General features: G+C 42.7%; 1 protein-coding gene across 10 annotated transcripts in view; it reads left to right on the top strand.

The window, feature by feature from the left end:
* Positions 1–18,804, top strand: part of CNTNAP4 (contactin associated protein family member 4) — a 361,367-nt gene that overhangs the window by 304,481 nt on the left and 38,082 nt on the right. For all 10 annotated transcript variants that reach the window (XR_014555948.1, XM_083701909.1, XM_083701906.1 and 7 more), the window contains one exon: positions 13,649–13,819. Coding sequence is in view for 9 of the 10 variants with exons in the window: in XM_083701909.1 (XP_083558035.1) it covers positions 13,649–13,819 (171 nt within the window). In the remaining variant the exon portion in view is untranslated. The remainder of the gene's footprint in view (positions 1–13,648; positions 13,820–18,804) is intronic.

Below are 18,804 nucleotides of genomic sequence, written 5' to 3'. Positions count from 1 at the left end.
GCCTCAGCCTGCATGCCAGCTAAATGAAACCACTATGCTCAATGGCAGTACATCTGTAAATTACAGATATGTGGGAGCAAAGGGATAGTTTAGGATGAGAGGAGAAAATGACCTTGTGTAGAAGATGGTTGCAGCCTAGAGGTTCTCTGCATGAATGGCACTGGGTGAGGACCAAGGCCGAATTTAGGTTTGATGAGGCCCTAAGCTACTGGAGGTAATGGGGCCCTTTATATGTCCAGCTGTTCTTTGTCAACAACAAATTGTCACTGTTTTTTTTGTGTTGAATATATGCTATATGGTAATTCATGGACCTAATAGGTATCTAAAGCCATTTGCACATAACACAATATGTATTTTATCAAAGTTTTTTTTTCCTTTAATTTTTTTGGGGGGGCCCAAGAGAGTGGGGCCCTAAGCTATAGATTGTTTAGCTTATACGCAAATCTGGCACTGGTGAGGACTCTAGGAGGCATTGTTGATTCTGCACTGGAGGAGCAAATCTAGCAGGGTATTCTAAGCTCAAAGCCTTTCAGAAGATTTTCAGAAAAACATATTGCCTTTCCCAGACTAAATTTTGCAACATTCCTCCACACACAGAGTACTAGTGCACAGTAAATGTCAGTCACCCCTCTCCAATAAAATCTTGCTGCTGAATCATTCACCACCATTTTCTTTTCTTAAAAAAAATATACTAGCTTTCTAGCATCCTTTCTGTGTAATCTATCTCTGTCTCTATAAACGGAAGGCATGGGAGCATCTAGGATGTTCGTAAAAATGTTTACTCTCAACCAAATGAGATGATGGAAGGAGCAAACTGACTGCTACTTACTACATGTTATAGTAAGAGAAGATTTGCAATTGGCTCTCCTCCTGAGAGAACTCTCACACAGCTCTTCCTGTGTTGTAGATAGGCAACCAGAGGCCACCAGCTTCTTAAATTGTTGCTAACAGGCACCAAAAGTCTAAGAGAGGGGAGTCACTCAAAATGAATCAGTGGAATAAAGGGAGGAGGGTCCATTTCATGAAAACTTCTCTCCTCAAAGCTCTGCATCAAATTCATGATTTTTATTTTTATTTTGGTGGAATCGCTGTTTTGGTGCAGCCTGGCCTTGTCTTGGTCTAGTGTCAAACTTTCAGAAATCATTTCTGAAAAGAGCACTGCCTTCCAGTTGTCATTCATTTTAATTGCTTGTCCATACGCATTGTTCTGCTGAGTTGCTGCTCTGCTGTTCTGGCAGTTTCGTTGCCCTCCAGAATTTCAGCGCAAGACATTTGCTCCTATCCAGCTCTAGCTCTGCACAGTCGTGTGAGACCACTCACTGCTAACATGTGGGGGGATTATTTAGCTAAGCATCTAAGTGCATATCCCACTGAAAATAATGTATGAATGGACAATATTTGCAGTTTAGATGTTCATCCAGGCATCCTTCTAAAAGCAAGGGCTAGCTCTCCACATTACTTTCTGTGAAAGGTAGGTTATTGAATGTGCATCTTAACCCCTGTTATGCCCCAGTTAGTGAACTACATGTAACTGATCAGGCAAAAGGAATGTTGGCCAATTTGCCTCAGTAAGGTGAATGTTCCCCGTACTTTTCTCCCTGCCCCCCCCCCCCACTTCCCAAACATGTCACGCTGGTAACCAGTTTTGCACCATTTTATAAAGTGGTGCAAAGTAATTAAAAGCAGGGAAACATTTTATTAGTTCATTAGTTGTAACTCCTTCTGGCGTTGGAGCGACATTTTTAATACATTTAATACATTCTGCTCAAAGCACTTTTAATCCTAATAGACCCACCCTCCTTATATCTGGAGTCTGCTGGTAGCATTTCAACTACAACACGTGCAAAGATACCCTAACTTTTTTTTACACCATATTATATTATATTATATTATATATTATATATTATATATTATATATTATATATTATATATTATATTATATTATATTATATTATATTATATTATATTATATTATATTATATTATATTATATTATATTATATTATATTATATTATTATTATTTAAATTTATATATTCATATTATATTTTTTATATTTTTAAATATTTTTTTACATATACACTCCTCCCCCTCTTTCTTTTTTCCTTTTTCCTTCTGCGATGGAACTCCTACTTGGGGACTTCCCTGGCTTTTTTCTGGCCCACATAGGGCCAGTCTAGATAGTTAGCCTTGGTGAAAAATCCCATTTTTCAGTCGTTCCCTGTTTTCTTTTATTTTCCAAAATCTGCATGTGAACTCTATTGCAATAACTGCCCTGCTTTATCTCTCTTAGTTTTGTGTTATCTAACTGTCCCTTGCACAGTAAGTCTCTGCAGTTGTGCACAGCTTGGAAAAAACAGTGGACGAAGTCAGTCGGGCGCCTAGGGCGGCATGCCCAGGGGAGGGGTAAGCCGCCCATAGGGGCAGGATAAGGGTGAGGTGAGCCGTCCATAGGGGCGGGGCACACCGCGGGGCCTCCGGAGTCTGCCTGCCTCCTCCCACTCAGACACCCTACAGCTGGGGGGGGGGCGGCAGAGGCAGCAGGCGGACCGTTTGGGCAGCATGAAGCCTTGGCACGCCCAAGCCACTGCATCTCTCCCCTTCCTCTGTCCCTGCTTGGAAATAAAATTAAAATTATTTGGTACTTACTGAGTAAGTATGCATAAGATTGTGCTTTCCTGCAGCTATTATTCATTCAACTTTCATGAGTAGGCTTGACCTATAGAAACAACTGAGCTGTTTTCATTCAGGGATGGGGATCGGCCTCCACCCCCATCATTCTACCCAGACACTGAGGTCCAGCGCCGAGGGCCTTCTGGCAGTGCCCTCACTGTGAGAAGCTAAGCTACCGGGAACCAGGCAGAGGGCCTTCTCGGTAGTGGCACCTGCCCTACTATCAGATGTCAAAGAGATAAACAACTACCTGACATTTAGAAGACATCTGAAGGCAGCCCTGTTCAGGGAAGTTCTTAATGTGTGACATTTTAATGTATTTTTAATCTTTGTTGGAAGCCGCCAAGAGTGGCTGGGGAAACTCAGCCAGATGGGTGGGGTACAAATAATAAATTAATACATTGGTACCTTGGGTTAAGTACTTAATTCGTTCCGGAGGTCCGTTCTTAACCTGAAACTGTTCTCAACCTGAAGCACCACTTTAGCTAATGGGGCCTTCCACTGCTGCCGCACCTCCGGAACACAATTTCTGTTCTCATCCTGAAGCAAAGTTCTTAACCCGAGATACTTATGTCTGGGTTAGTGGAGTCTGTAACCTGAAGCATCTGTAACCTGAGGTACCACTGTATTATATTATTATCATTCCCATCCCCCACCACCCGGTGAAGTATCATAGGCCCACAAAGGAAGTAGGGAGTGGTTGGAATCAGATCCTTTGCTGGGTGGGGCCATAGTGGTCTGTGGCAATTTTTTCTTTTCTTTTATTATTTTTATTTATTATGCAATTTAGGATTGCATAGTCCTTTCTCTCTGCCAGCTCAGCCTGCACTCCTCTTTGAGCTGCCCCCCTCTCTTTCAGTAATCCCCTGAAGGAGCAACAGTTTTCAATAATACTTGAACAGCATCAAGCAAATGTTATTAAAATATGGAGTGCATTTTAAAATGCTAAAATAAGACCAAAGACAAATTAATAAGCAGACTCCTCTACAGAAACATAAAATACAGGGAATGGTATGCAGCTTAGTTTTCTTTTAAGTTCAGAGTATTAGTGAGCTGTTTTCTAATATGCACTTGCAGATTTTGGGAAATGCCATAACATTTGTTTCCAGTCTTCCTTTTAGGGCTGCTGAACAATGCAAATAAGAGCAAGCAGGGAAGAAAGGGGAAAGAAATAAAAATGGATATTGCTGGGCCCAGGAACATAGTTTGACGGCCCACCAGAGATCCTTGTTTCTGTCTGCTGCTACCACTCTCAAAAACCAAATTATATTATTCCACTAAAAAGTTTATCTCCTCATATGACACATATTCTGTCTTCTTTTTAACATGCATAAATCCTTATTCTCATAGTTGTTCACCTAGACACTATTTGGAAGGCAGTGTGAAAGAACGTCTACTTCAATTTCTGACCCAAATACCAAAGGCTCCATTAAATGGATTGGAATGGAAAACTGCTGTAATCTCTCGGGTCCAATAACCACCCTGCCGTGTGCTTACATAATAAAAGACCTGTTTAAGGAAAACAGGAAAGCTAAATAGCGCTATAAATTATAGTGTCCTAAAACGGGCTTATGTTGTGCTTTTTTATTATTAAAAACAGCAGCTTTAGCTTGGATATTCAAAGTCCATTTATCATCTTTAATTTTATTTTAATTCAAGAGGCTGATCCACGGGCACCTTTTGGAATTTTGAGGAAGTGTTGAGCGTGAGATTGCCCAGTGGAACTAAGTAAACGGCAGAGGTGGAGTCTGAGCCACAAAACATAGACCCACTCCTTTGAATCCCTGATTTTCTGTTCCGAAAGAACACACTTTCACAGAAGTCAATTCACAGAAGCCTTTCTCTCTCTGCCAGCCCACTGCATCTCCACCTCTCTTTCTCAACCCGCACCCCACAGTCAACTCATCGCATCTCTCCCCGCACTTTCAACTTATGGGAGCATTTTAGAGCATATAACTTCCTCTCACGACTGTTATGTACTGAAGTTCTCACCCTGGGCCAGCAGGAGGATACTGTAGATAGTTTTCACTCAGGTCTGCATATGCAAATAAGGAATTGAAAGTGACATTCAGCGATTGGATAGTTACAGAAAGTTGTTACTGTTGCTTTGTAGTTGAGCTCTATATAAGCAGGTTGGCTGAACCCTTCAGTTCAGTTCTGTTCTGGCCTGTGAATAAACAAGAGCTATCTGAAGAATCGCTGTGTCGTCTGATATGTTCACCTACAACTTGACAATGACAGCTCAGGGGTTTTTTCTCGCCCTTCCCTCCTGACTTGCCTTCCCTTCTCCACATGGGCACAGCCAAAGCCACCTCCCCTGTCCCAGCCTCTCCTTTGTATGTGCTGCCATGCAAGGAAAACACTGCTGAAGTCTCTCCTCCAATCCCAGTACAGTCATACCTCGGATTACAGACATTTCAGGTTGTGTTTTTTCGGGTTATGGACATGCTGAAGCCCAGAAGTACCGGAACAGGTTACTTCCAAGTTTTGGTGGTTACGCATGCACAGAAGTGCTAAATTGCACTTTGCACAAAGTGCTGAATCGCAACCTGCATGTGTGCAGACGCGGCGCTGTGGGTTGTGAACGCTGTGGGTTGCGAACATGCCTCCCGCACAGATCACGTTCGCAACCCGAGTGTCCACTGTAGTGACCTTCCGTGGACAAGATGGGCAAATAGCAAGGAGAAACTGGGACTGCTTCCCCATTAATAATAATAATAACAATAGTAATTTATTATTTATACCCCACCCATCTGAATGGGTTTCCCCAGCCACTCTGGGTGGCTTCCAGCAGAATATTAAAATACAGTGATTCTTCAGATATTAAAAGCTTCCCTAAACAGGGCTGCCTTCAGATGTCTTCTAAAAGTCTGATAGTTGTTTATTCCATAGCATTCCATAGGGCGGGAGGCCCTCTGCCTGGCTCCCTGTAACCTTATTTCTCACAGTGTGGGAACCGCCAGAAGGCCCTTGGAGATGGACCTCAATGTCTGGGCAGAACGATGGAAGTGGAGACGCTCCTTCTGGTATACAGGGCCAAGGCTGTTTGGGGCTTTAACGGTCAGCACTTTGAATTGTGCCCAGAAACGTACTGGGAGCCAATGTAGGTCTTTCAGCACTGGTGTTATGTGGTCTCAGCGGGCGCTTCCAGTCACCAGTCTAGCTGCCGCCCCAAGCTTGTGTGAGATTTTGACCAGCTTCGGCCCATCTGAAGCTGATACAGGCTCGTCTTATCTTGAGCCCAAGCAGAGTAGTCCACACAGCAGAAGGATAAGCAGTATGTGCCACATTCTTAACTTTATTTCCACTCTATGCTGAGAGAATACAAACATGCATCTTGCCTCTGTGAGAGCAGAGAAGCAACCGTCTCTCTAACAAAGAAACTGAGAGAACAGTGAAAAACAGGAAACCAGTGTACGTCACATCCAGTCTCCCATTCCCGTGGGAATCCAACAGTAACCTGCACTGTGGAATGCAAAACAATGTCTTGTGACTGCAGTTGCTGCTCAGTGAGGGAAATAAAAACCAACAGCTTGCCCCAATCCTGGCAAGCTGCATTGTTAGGGCTTTGTGTGCCTTATCACACCGCCAGGGACTGCTTTCTCCTGTTTTATTCAACCTTGCTCTTTAGACTGTAAGTAAAGAGATTATTCAAACACTGTGCGGGGAATATGGCATGCCTGCACAACTTCAGTTACACACATTTTGGAATGTGCCATGGATAGATAACTTAATCATAGGGAAATTTTAGCTAATCTTCCTCCTGTGCAGAGAGATGATGTTGTACAGCTGGGGTCACTAACCCAGCACCCATAGGTGCCTTGGCACCTATCAATGTGCAGTGCCAAAATTTGGTGACCAATTTGGTCTGTTTTCTGCTACAGCTCCAAGGGAGAAGAATGTAGTTAAGTGTTGATGATCCATTTTGCATGCGGAAGGTTCCAAGTTCAATCCCCGACAACTCTAGGTAGGGCTGGGAGAAACCCTTGTCAATCATCCTGTAGAGCCAGTGTGGTGTAGTGGTTAAGAGCGGTGGACTCGTAATCTGGTGAACTGGGTTTGCTTCCCCGCTCCTCCACATGCAGCTGCTGGGTGACCTTGGGCTAGTCACACTTCTCTGAAGTCTCTCAGCCTCACTCACCTCACAGAGTGTTTGTTGTGGGGGGGGGAGGGAAAGGAGAATGTTAGCCGCTTTGAGACTCCTTTGGGTAGTGATAAAGCGGGATATCAAATCCAAACTACTACTACTACTACAGTCAGAGAAGACAAGACTTAAGTTCAATGGACTAACCGTCCACTGAAAGCAGTCTGATGAGAGTTGTATCTGGAGGCACCAGGCTAGTGGAAATTGCTTTAGGGCAATGAATATTGTACAGTTTAAAAAGCAAAATATAGAAAGTATAAGACCTTTCCTTTCTGTCATAGTAGATATCTGTGTTTGAAAATAAAACTTAGATCTCTGGATTCCTTTCCTTGCTCCTTAACGGTATTATGTTATGTGCCAGGTTTAATATTTTGCTTTATCATCCTTGGGTAGAGAACTTGCAAATAACATTTCCCCCATTGATCTGCAATGTAAGGGCTGCAAATTGTCTCCCGCCCAAAGCTGCGTTTTGCTGTTCTATTGATACACTGCCATCATCATTATCTGAATGCTTCCTGGTGTTTGGACGTTGGGAAATTTATGTTTAATTTTATAACGGCGTTTGCAATAGTATTCTTGCAAATAAGAAACAAACAAGTGTGTGTTGTGATTCAAACAATTGAGTATCATAATGACATTGTACTGATAGACGGTTCAGTGAAAGGCTCCTTTGTAACAAATTGGACAGTATTCAAAACTAATAATTTTCCTGACTTATGCTTCCTTTGTATCCATTTATGTTTGCATTTTATTTGCAAACTGCAAAAACTTAAAAAAGAGTTAATTAATATTCTTTTTATTGTGCCTTTGAAATCCTGAAAGCAAAGGTTTTGTTGCATAGAAATTACAAATTACTTACTAGACTAGATGTATTATATTTATAGTGCATTGGACTTCCTTTCCTGCCCTTTTTAAACTGATGTCTAGCCACCTCAAATAAGATTCTTCATGAACACATTTTCTTACATACAATAATGCTGGACTTGCCTGAAAGCCTTAAATGGCCTTCATCTATTCATTTTATACATTTCTCCTTAAAAAGTAATATCACGAAGCAGTTTATCCATTGTTAACTATGAGACTCAGCAAGGGGGAAAACCAATTTTGTTAGAATAAGCAGCATAAGGGTCTTAAAATAAACCCTACATGAGTTTAGTCCACTACATGAGCCAGTGTGGTGTAGTGATTAGGAGCAATGGACTTGTAATCTGGTGAACCGGGTTCGCGTCTCTGCTCCTCCCACATGCAGCTGCTGGGTGACCTTGGGCCAGTCACACTTCTCTGAAGTCTCTCAGCCCCACTCATCTCACAGAGGGTTTGTTGTGGGGGAGGAAGAGAAAGGAGATTGTTAGACTTTGAGACTTCTTACGGTAGTGATAAAAGCGGGATATCAAATCCAAGCTCCTCCTCCTCCTCCTCCTCCTCCTCTTCTTCTTCTCCTCCTCCTCCTCCTCCTCCTCCTCCTCCTCCACCTCCTCCTCCTCCACCTCAAAGTGGGCTTTGTTTAGGGCTGCTGCCATCACCACCTTCGCATGGGCAGGGCACCTCTTCGTCCCAGGAGAAAGAGGCAGCCTGCCCATTTGAAGGAGGCTGAGGCAGCTAGACTGGTGATTGGGAGTGGCCGCCAAGACCATATAACACTGGTCCTGAAAGACCTACATTGGCTCCCAGTACGTTTCCGAGCACAATTCAAAGTGTTGGTGCTGACCTTTAAAGCCCTAAATGGCCTCAGCCCAGCATACCTGAAGAAGCATCTCCACCCCCATCGTTCAGCCTGGACACTGAGGTCCAGGTCCAAGGGCCTTCTGGTGGTTCCCTCCCTGCAAGAAGTGAGGTTAAAGGAACCAGGCAGAGGGCCTTCTCAGTAGTGGCGCCCGCCATGTGGAACGCTTTCCCATGAGATGTCAAGGAAATAAACAACTATCTGACGTTTAGAAGACATCTGAAGGCAGCCCTGTTTAGGGAAGGTTTTAATGTTTGATGTTTTATCACATTATTATTACAGTGGTGCCTCGCAAGACGAAATTAATCCATTCCGCGAGTCTCTTTGTCTAGCGGTTTTTTCGTCTTGCGAAGCAAGCCCATTGACGGCTTAGCGGATTAGCGCTATTAGCGGCTTTTAGCGGCTTAGCGGATAAGCAGATAAGCGGCTTAGCAGCTTAGAAAAAGGGGGGAGGAGAAAAAAACTGCAGGAACTCGCAATACATTTTCGTCTTATGAAGCAAGCCCATAGGAAATTCGTTTTGCGAAGCACCTCCAAAACGGAAAACCCTTTCGTCTAGCAGGTTTTCCGTTTTGCGAGGCATTCGTCTCGCGGGCCACCACTGTATTATTATTATTATTATTATTATTATTATTATTATTATTATTATTCTGTTGGGAGCCACCCAGAGTGGCTGGGGAAACCCCTCCCAGCCAGATGGGTGGGGTATAAATAATACATTATTATTGTTATTATTGCCTGACAGAGGCTGCCTCTGGTTCGTGAAGAGACCAGATCCCTAGCTCGAAGATACCCTCTTTGGGCTCTGGAGTGTGTCTTCTGAGGGAGGTGTGTTCTGGCACCTTTTAGTGTAGAAAATACAACAACACGGCTATAGTAATATTATAGTGCTCAGGATCAAGCCAGGTCAGACAGCTTTTGCTGTTGTTCATAGCACAGCATTTCAAAAGAACGCTTGGATAGGGAAGACACAGAGACAATAGAAATGTGTGCGTCCAACTTAGAGAGTGAAGCATCCATCTTACAGCTTTCAACTCTTAAAAATCATTGCCTGTCTACAGCCTGAGACATCTCTCAGGTAGGCAACTACCTATTGATGCACTATGCGAAAGTTTATCTCAAAGGCCTTCAGACAGCCAGATCATCTGCATGCTTATCTAGTGGGGAAAGCAAATATTACTTACTCAGTAAACACTGGGAATTTGTCTCCAAGAAGCCTAGGAGCACATGAGTGGCTTGCAGAGGAGCATCTTTCTGTAAAGAGGCAATTTTTGAGGGGGCGGGGGTGAATGGCAATGTATTTTTAGCTGCAGTTTATAATAGTCAGGATTGCAAGCAAAGTATCCCTGCTGGCACGAATTCTTTATGGATGTCAAGTGCACAATATAGAATAGCTTCATGGTAGGTGATAAAAGGTTAGGATCACTTTCCTTTTCCATCAGTAATTATGAGTGCGACAAAAGCCATATTTTGCATCCACTACTCCAAGCTGATGGCTTTCAAAACTGTTAGAAAAATAGAAAAAGACCACAAGGTCCTTGCTTTGTTAATGCTTTTCATTTATGATGTACAATAAACTGTCACATCAGCTTTGTATTCAGTTTTCTTCTGCAAGATGCAAAGTAGCACATGGTAGCTGTACAAAGAAGTCCAAGAATCCACATTTTCAGAATAAATGTGGGTGGCACTGTGGTCTAAATCACAGAGCCTAGGGCTTGTCGATCAGAAGGTTGGCGGTTCGAATCCCCGCAATGGGGTGAGCTCCCGTTGCTTGGTCTCTGCTCCTGCCAACCTAGCAGTTCGAAAGCATACAGTGCAAGTAGATAAATAGGTACCACTCCAGCGGGAAGGTAAACGGTGTTTCCGTGCACTGCTCTGGTTCGCCAGAAGTGGCTTAGTCATGCTGGCCACATGACCCGGAAGCTGTATGCTGGCTCCCTTGGCCAGTAAAGCGAGATGAGCAAGATGAGTGCCCTAGAGTCATCTGCGACTGGACCTAACGGTCAGGGGTCCCTTTACCTTTACAGCTCTTAACCGTTTGATGGGTGCGATCTCGGCCCTGAATGGGAAACCTGGACTTTGAAAGTCATCTAATCTTCCTTGCTGTATTATACTGTATTGTTTTAATTAGTGTTTTTATAGTTGTTCTGATTTTGTGTGGAGTGCCCTACCTGGATGGATGGAGCAGCCAAGTAATTTTCGTTGTCCCCAAGAGGGGGGATTGACAATAAAGATTATTATTATTATTATTATTATTATTATTATTATTATTATTACTAGTAGAGAAGAACTGTTGCTCACAGCTACCTCAACAGGTTCCCTGATTAGCACTTGGAGGTTTTTAAATTTCAGTTTAAATCTTCTTGTTCCCATCCTCACCCTTCCTCTTTCTTCCTTATCAGTCATGCACAAACACACACACATGCTCACAATCTCTAGAGAATTGTATAATAGCAAAGACAATGTAGATGGGACAATTCAGATTGGCACCTTATATCACAAAGTTCCATTCCCCCCCCCCCCATGTGTCCATTTGGCCCATTCCACACATTTCCTTATCTTCCAGTCACGAATATTCATGTTGTTTTGTTTTGCCACTTGCCACGCACACCAGCGGGTGCAGCTTGACAGAATGTGTTTGGAGACATGTGTATACCTTAGAAACAATCCCAGGAAGCGTGCAATAGCAAATGTTACCGGTCTCAATTAAGATATTTCATAAGGGCAAAGATAGAGGTTTGTGCTTTGGGTGGCTGGGTCAATAACCACCGCTTTTTGTGGTTGTTTTATTTAATCTTTAATGCTGAGGTCTTCGCAAGAATGCTATTAACCTGACTGTGGCCTGCACAAAAGTGAAAAGGAAGTCTTGTGCAAGACTTGTGCAAGACAAAACGACTGATGTAGATTTTAATAAACATTTCCTCTTAACCAGGGGTCAGCAAACTTTTTCAGCAGGGGGCCGGTCCACTGTCCCTCAGAACTTGTGGGGGGCCAGACTATATTTTTTTGGGGGGGGAGGAATGAACAAATTCCTATGTCCCACAAATAACCTAGAGATGCATTTTAAATAAAAGGACACATTCTACTCATGTAAAATCACGCTGATTCCCGGACCATCCAGAGGCCGGATTTAGAAGGTGATTGGGCTGGATCCGGCCCCCGGGCCTTAGTTTGCTTACCCATGCTCTTAACTGAGGTGTTGAAATTGCAAGTGCTTTCAGCAAGCACCAGTTAGTGGGAATAGGCGTGCTTGTAGGTCTTGCTCAGATGCTGGCAAATGGAAGCTACCCACCAAAACATTGCTCCATATTTGACAACAACCCCCCCCCCCCGAGTGCTGATAAGCTTCCACAGTACCAGTGACTCAGGATGTATAACAGTCTATTTTTGCTCATCAGATATTCCATGATTAAATGTAAAAAGTACACGTCATGCGAACGCTGCTAAGGAAATTTGTGCACGTGAGCAGCACGAATTCCACAATAAGCTCCCATCTAGAAGCACAATAAATTACCATTCAGAACTAGGCTTTTGCCCAAATGCTTGTGATAGTTGGCAGAATGTCGTGTGAATTTAGTACTGAGGATTTAAGCTCCTCTGAAAGCTTCTCTGGGAACTCTGGTCCAACCAAGGTTTCCAGATGTACAAGCACTGATGTTTAAAGATACATAAGCGCACATCAGCAAAATGCTTGAATTTCCCACAACAATGGGTATACAGGAATTTTTAGAACATACTTTTTAGAAAAATGTCCTTTGGATGTTGTTTGGAAAGTATAAAAAGTGGTACAGAGTCAAGTTTGTTTCAGCTTTTACAGTACTATATATTAATGTTTCATTATTCTACTACATTACATTTGCTCCATTTGCCTTCTTGTTAAACATTCCACAATGTTCTTAACCATAATGGGAATCTGGTGTTGACAATTTTTAACTTCTAAGCATCAGTTCATTTTGCAAACTATATTATATATATATTATTTTTTTAAAAAAACCATTGAATTAGCACAAGAAAATGTTTAGGGCATCCACAGGAAAATGCTAAGTGCCTAATTTGTCTTGGAAAGCAGTAGAGCTTATGAAAGTGACAGATAAAAGAGTAAGGGTTTAGCGGCAGAAATAACAAGGTGTGTTTAAATGTGCAGCATAGTGTCAAACATATCATCCCTGGGTCTGTGTTATATTCTAAATGTGTTAGGCAAGATCAATGTTCTCTAAAATACCATCTAACTAGGAAATAGCCTAGTTACAAAGCAACTGGCTATTTCATGTAACAATCCGAAGCACTCCTAGAGATATCAATGGAGGAGTCTGGTGGCTTGGTTCTTAGGACATGGGAGAGTACAGATATATCTGCAGTTTGATCAGTATAAAGGCGTAAAGCATGACATTGCTGCAGGGATGCTCACATAAAGTTGTGTCCTCAATTGAAGTTCATCAGATACAGTCGCGGGGCCAAGTTGGCATTCCTACTCACCAAGAGCATTTCTGAGCAATGACTTTGTAAGTGGTCCAGGCAGGTGGGCAGGCTCTTGTAGGGAAAGAGAGGGCTTTTAAGTATCCTGGTCCAAGACCACTGTGTCGGCATCTTGGGTCGACTGAGGCCCCCAGCTGGACCGTCGCCTCAGTCGTGCCGCTGCGAAGATCCATCAACCTCTGGCTCTGACATAAACCAGTGACTCCTCAAGCCTCCCAGACTTGAGCACACTATACTCAGCAATGTGAACTGCACAACAGAAGAGGTTGAGGCTTGTGGATACATACTAAGAACTACGGATTTATTAATCATAAATCAGGACAAAGAAACATGTCGTCTCTCCTTGCCGTCTTCTCGGAAAGAGAGTCAAAACAAAAGCAATACAGCAGAAGTTCCGCTTATGCCAGCAAACTGTGCTGGAATGTAAACAGACATGTGACACGTAACAATCCCACGCCTGCAACTAAAGGTGGAATGGAGTCTTCCAACACACTGACCCCTATTTATGCAGTATTTATAGAGCTCTGGATTGAAATTGCAAGATAAGGGGGAAATTAATGCATTCTGTTTGCTTCTATTTAAATGCACTGCATGTAACAATGTTTTCTGACTTTCTCCCTCTCTCTGCCATTAGGGGAGTTTTGGAATGCAGCCTCCTTCAACACAGAGGCCTCATATCTTCATTTCCCCACTTTTCATGGAGAACTGAGTGCTGATGTGTCCTTTTTCTTTAAGACAACCGCTTCTTCTGGTGTGTTTTTAGAGAATCTGGGAATTAAAGACTTCATAAGGATAGAACTGCATTGTAAGTCCAATTTAATATAATATTACATATATATATATATATATATGGTTGTTTGGTTCAAGTGTCTCTAGATAGATGCTTTCAGCATAACTTTGCAATGGCGCAATTCCAAAAACTGCACAAAAATATGCGTCTCAGAGCAGCACTGGACAAAAGGAGACCTTGCTTCATCAGCCTTGCCATGGGGAGATAAATGATATGTGTGGTCACACCATACATTTAAAGCACTCTTGTACCACTGTAAACTGTCATGGCTTCTCCCAAAGAATTTTGGGAGCTGTAGTTTGTTAAGGGTGCTGAGAGTTGTTGGGGGTTCCAATAATAACAACAACAACAACAACAACAACAACAACAACAACAACAACAAATTATTTATACCCCGCCCATCTGTCTAGGTTTCCCCAGCCACTCTGGGTGTCTTCCAACAGAATATTAAAATACAATAGTCCGTCAAACATTAAAAGCTTCCCTAAACAGGACTGCCTTCAGATGTCTTCTAAAGGTCTGGTAGTTGTTTTTCTCTTTGACATCTGGTGGGAGGGTGTTCCACAGGGCGGGCGCCACTACCAAGAAGGCCCTCTGTCTGGTTCCCTGTAACTTGGCTTCTCGCAGCGAGGGAACTGCCAGAAGGCCCTTGGCGCTGGACCTCAGTGTCTGGGCAGAAGAATGGGGGTGGAGACACTCCTATTCCCAACACAGAGCTACAATTACCTGTGAAGAAGGGTCGGATTTTAAATCACTCAGGAAATGGTAACTCTATACAATGCTGGATTTAGGGTAATGCCGGTGTTTCCCCAACACAGGGTGCCGAGCTGAGGGGGAAGCATAATTGAGAAGATCCATAATTGAGAAGATCTATTTGGGGACATTTGGTCTTGCATAGGGCACCATATCATGAAAGATTGTCAAAGTCTGCCCTTGAACTCTCTGAGGGGAAATAAGCATCTACTATCAACTCTCAGTTCCTAAGGCTCTTGGGGGAAATCATGATACTGCTTTAAATGTATGCATTTGTCTGCTACCAAGTATGGGTCTGCTATTTCCTCCATCTTTGTAATGCACGTATCTGCAGTGTGGTTGTTTGTTCATGTGTGAGATGCGTACACTGGGCCCCGAAAAAACTGAACCACCCATGCTGCATGGCTTGAAGCCCCCAAATGAAGCCACATTAATTTCACTCTGCAGTCTCTTAAATTGCTTAACTACATCCTTATACAGTTATAGTGCAGGATGGCTGATTGAGTTTAGCTCAAATTGTTTCCTCAATGTAATGGTACAAAGAACATGAATTCACTCTTTCCCCAATGTTTGCCATATTAAACAACAGTGACATTACTTTGCCTTCTGTTCCTTTCTTGTGAACTGCCATAAAATAACAATGATGCAGTAACCTCAGAGGGTCGTGGAGCCGATAAACAACACTGTGCTGAGTTTTAGTAATTCAATGTGGAACCTTAGCAGCTATAATGAGAGCCTTGTGGGATCTTGATGTTCCAAAATCAAGAAGGTTACATAGCAAACAGACAGTTGAATCAGAAACTGAAAAAGACATCTGAATTGCTAACTGCCTGGGATGGTGATAAATTGCAGAGGGCGGGGAAAGAACGATGCATTTTGAGTAGTCACTGCCAAAAATAATAATAATAACTTTTTGTTCCTGGTCATCTCCCATGGAAGCAGTCACAAGACTTTTAGTTAGATGTGAGGGAAGACTGTTTTCACATTGACCCGAACATTTCCCATACTCTATGAAGAATATGCTACTCAACATTTCCAAGGTTTCGTTGCTCATTTGAGTATTGTGGAACTAGAACTTGATGGTTTTTTGGGGTTGGGAGGGGAATTAATGCCCCCATTTGCTTTATATTATGCAGTGAAATGTATCACTTGTATGAAACAGGGGACATGCTGTGCTGTGTCATGATTGCATTAGTACAGCCCAGCCCAGAGGCTACTTGTGCAGATAATAATAATAATAATAATAATAATAATAATAATAATAATTTTTATTTATACCCCAGCCTCCCCAGCCAAGGCCGGGCTCAGGGCGGCTAACAAGCAATAATAAAAATAAGTTGAATGAATACAACTTAAAAACAAGATTAAAATACAACATTAAAATATTGAAACAATAAAACATTAAAATGCAGCCTCATCAAAGAGGAGAAAGGAAAAAGAAAAAAGAAAGAGGGGGAGGGAATCAAATTGGCTCCAAGCCAAAGGCCAGATGGAACAACTCTGTCTTACAGGCCCTGCAGAAAGAATTCAGATCCTGCAGGGCCCTGGTCTCATGAGGCAGAGCGTTCCCACCAGGCTGGAGCCAGAGTTGAAAAGGCCCTGGCTCTGGTTGAAGCTAATCTAACTTCCTTAGGGCCCGGGACCACTAGGGTGTTGCTATAAGAGCCAGTGTGGTGTAGTGGTTAAGAGCGGTGGACTCGTAATCTGGTGAACCGGGTTTGATTCCCTGATCCTCCACATGCAGCTGCTGGGTGACCTTGGGCTAGTCACACTTCTCTGAAGTCTCTCAGCCCCACTCACCTCACAGAGTGTTTGTTGTGGAGGAGGAAAGGAAAGAAGAATGTTAGCCGCTTTGAGACTCCTTCGGGTAGTGATAAAGCGGGATATCAAATCCAAACTCTTCTTCTTCTTGAGGCTCTCTGTGGGGCATACCGGGAGAGGCGGTCCCATAGGTACGAGGGTCCTAGGCCATGAAGGGCTTTAAAGGTCAAAAGCAGCACCTTAAATCTGACCCTGTTCTCCACCAGGAGCCAGTGCAGCTGGAAAAGCACTGGGTGAATATGCTCCCATGGCAGAGACCCCGTGAGGAGCCTCGCTGCAGCATTCTGTACCCGCTGGAGTTTCTGGGACAGCTTCAAGGGCAGCCCTGTGTAGAGCGAATTACAGTAGTCAAGCCTGGAGGTGACCGTCTCATGGATCACTGTGGCCAGGTCGGGGCGGGAAAGGTAAGGGACAGATAGGTAACTGTATTCTTAGGCATCATACCAATAATAGTGTTGCACCCGGATCTCTGATTGGTACAATGTTCCAGAGGTTCTGGGTGCTTACCCAGAGTTTGGTTTCGTTGGAATGAGGGACAGTGTAGAACTGTGGTGTCTGTATGATATATGGTTTATTTACACATATACGCAACCTGAGTTGCAATGGAAGGGCTCACAGTTCTAAGACCCCAGAAGGTATGGCCTCTCCTGTAGTTGCAGACTTGGAGTCAAGTAGAAATCAAGCATAGCTCTGTCTTTCTGGCTTCTGCCTGGGACACCGCCCCCGCCCCCCCTCAAAGAAAACTCAGCCACCCAACTTTAAATGAGGATTTGTGGCTGGAAAGCATGGCACACAAGGAAGTCTGGATGAGCCCCAAGTGGCAGTCAAACAAATGAGAAATTAATATTCTGGGAGGTAAAATCCCACAACTGGCATGCGGCTACAGGAAGGACCTCTTGCATGTCTCAACCAATCAACCAAACATCCACCAATGATGGGTTGATTGAAGGGCTTTTCCATCACATTGCAGGGTGAAGGCAGGTTGATATATTATTATTATTATTATTATTATTATTATTATTATTATTATTATTATTATTATTTGTACCCCACTCATCTGACTGGGTTTCCCCAGCCACTCTGGGCGGCTTATAGCACATAAAAAAATTGTAAAACAACAGACATTATAAATTTCCCAATACAGGGTTGATACAGGGTTGATATGGGATCATTTGAGTTTTTTGCTATAACCCAGGCTTCCTCAACCTCAGCGTTCCAGATGCTTTGAGACTACAATTCCCAGCATCCCTGACCACTGGTCCTGCTAGCTAGGGATCATGGGAGTTGTCAGCCAAAAACATCTGTAGGGCTGAAGTTGAGGAAGCCTGCTATGACCAATCAATTTGGTTTTCTAATATCAATCCAGGGAAACCTGTATTTTTTGGAATATAGCCAATCCTGTTTATGTCATGTGGGTCAGAATTGATTCTGGTTGGTTTACTGTTCAGATTAAGGAAACTAAAAAAATTGCAGGGGGTATGTTTGCCTTGTCAAGGAAAAGAAATAAAATAGAATACAAACCAACACCGCTGAGAAGTGCTAACTGTCTGCCTGTCAGCCAATAAAATAGATAATTTATGTAATCTACCAACTTCAAACCGGAAAGGTACATCAAAGCAAGGGTTTGAAAGGACCATACTTGAAAGCAGGAAATTGTAATGTGTTTAGATGACTGTTAAATGTATGCGCAGTCATGCTCTTTTGTTGTAGGTATTAGATCGCTTTGCTGTGTGACCAGCCTGCTTTGTATGTGTGGTAATACTTTGGCCAATTGACCTATAGAGTCTCCACCGGGGGTTTCATTATATATATATATATATATATATATATATATATATATATATATGAGAAAAAAGCATCCTGTGTGTACAGTCCATAGATTTAAAGCAGGTTATACTGATGTCTTGCTTTGACATACAAATCTCTGCGTGTTTCAAACCCATTATGAATAAAAACCACTGCTCAAGTTCAAAATTTCTGGTGTTAAAAAGACAGCCTGCAACAGACGGAATGTTTGATGTCATTGTGTGAGGCCATTTGAGTAAATCATGGATTCAGTTTTAATATGTTTGAATGTAAATGACCAATTTGTGTTTGACTACTTATTAATTGTTCAGAGTCACTTAACATTTTGTGGTGGAATATTTGAAATGTTAATGATAAATAACAATTAACATGTCAAATTCAGGATATCATTCAATATGGTAATATAATAGAAATGTTTTAAAGCTCATTATGGCATTAATAATTGACCTCACATTGTTGCTAACACAGAAACCATTTTATTTTGTGATTTAATATTGTATGCCGGTCTTTTTGAAACTTCAACTTCTTAGTGTGTGTTCTCTGCCCTATAAACAACTTCCTGAGAGTAAGCCTTGCTGAACTCCATGCAGATGTTCATAGGATCATGTGGTTAAGCTCCT

The sequence above is a fragment of the Podarcis gaigeae genome (assembly GCF_964106915.1).
Source record: "Podarcis gaigeae genome assembly, chromosome: 11".
Taxonomy (NCBI): Eukaryota; Metazoa; Chordata; class Lepidosauria; order Squamata; family Lacertidae; genus Podarcis; species Podarcis gaigeae.
Note: the sequence above shows the minus strand (reverse complement) of the source record. Positions and strands in the feature narration are given on the sequence as shown.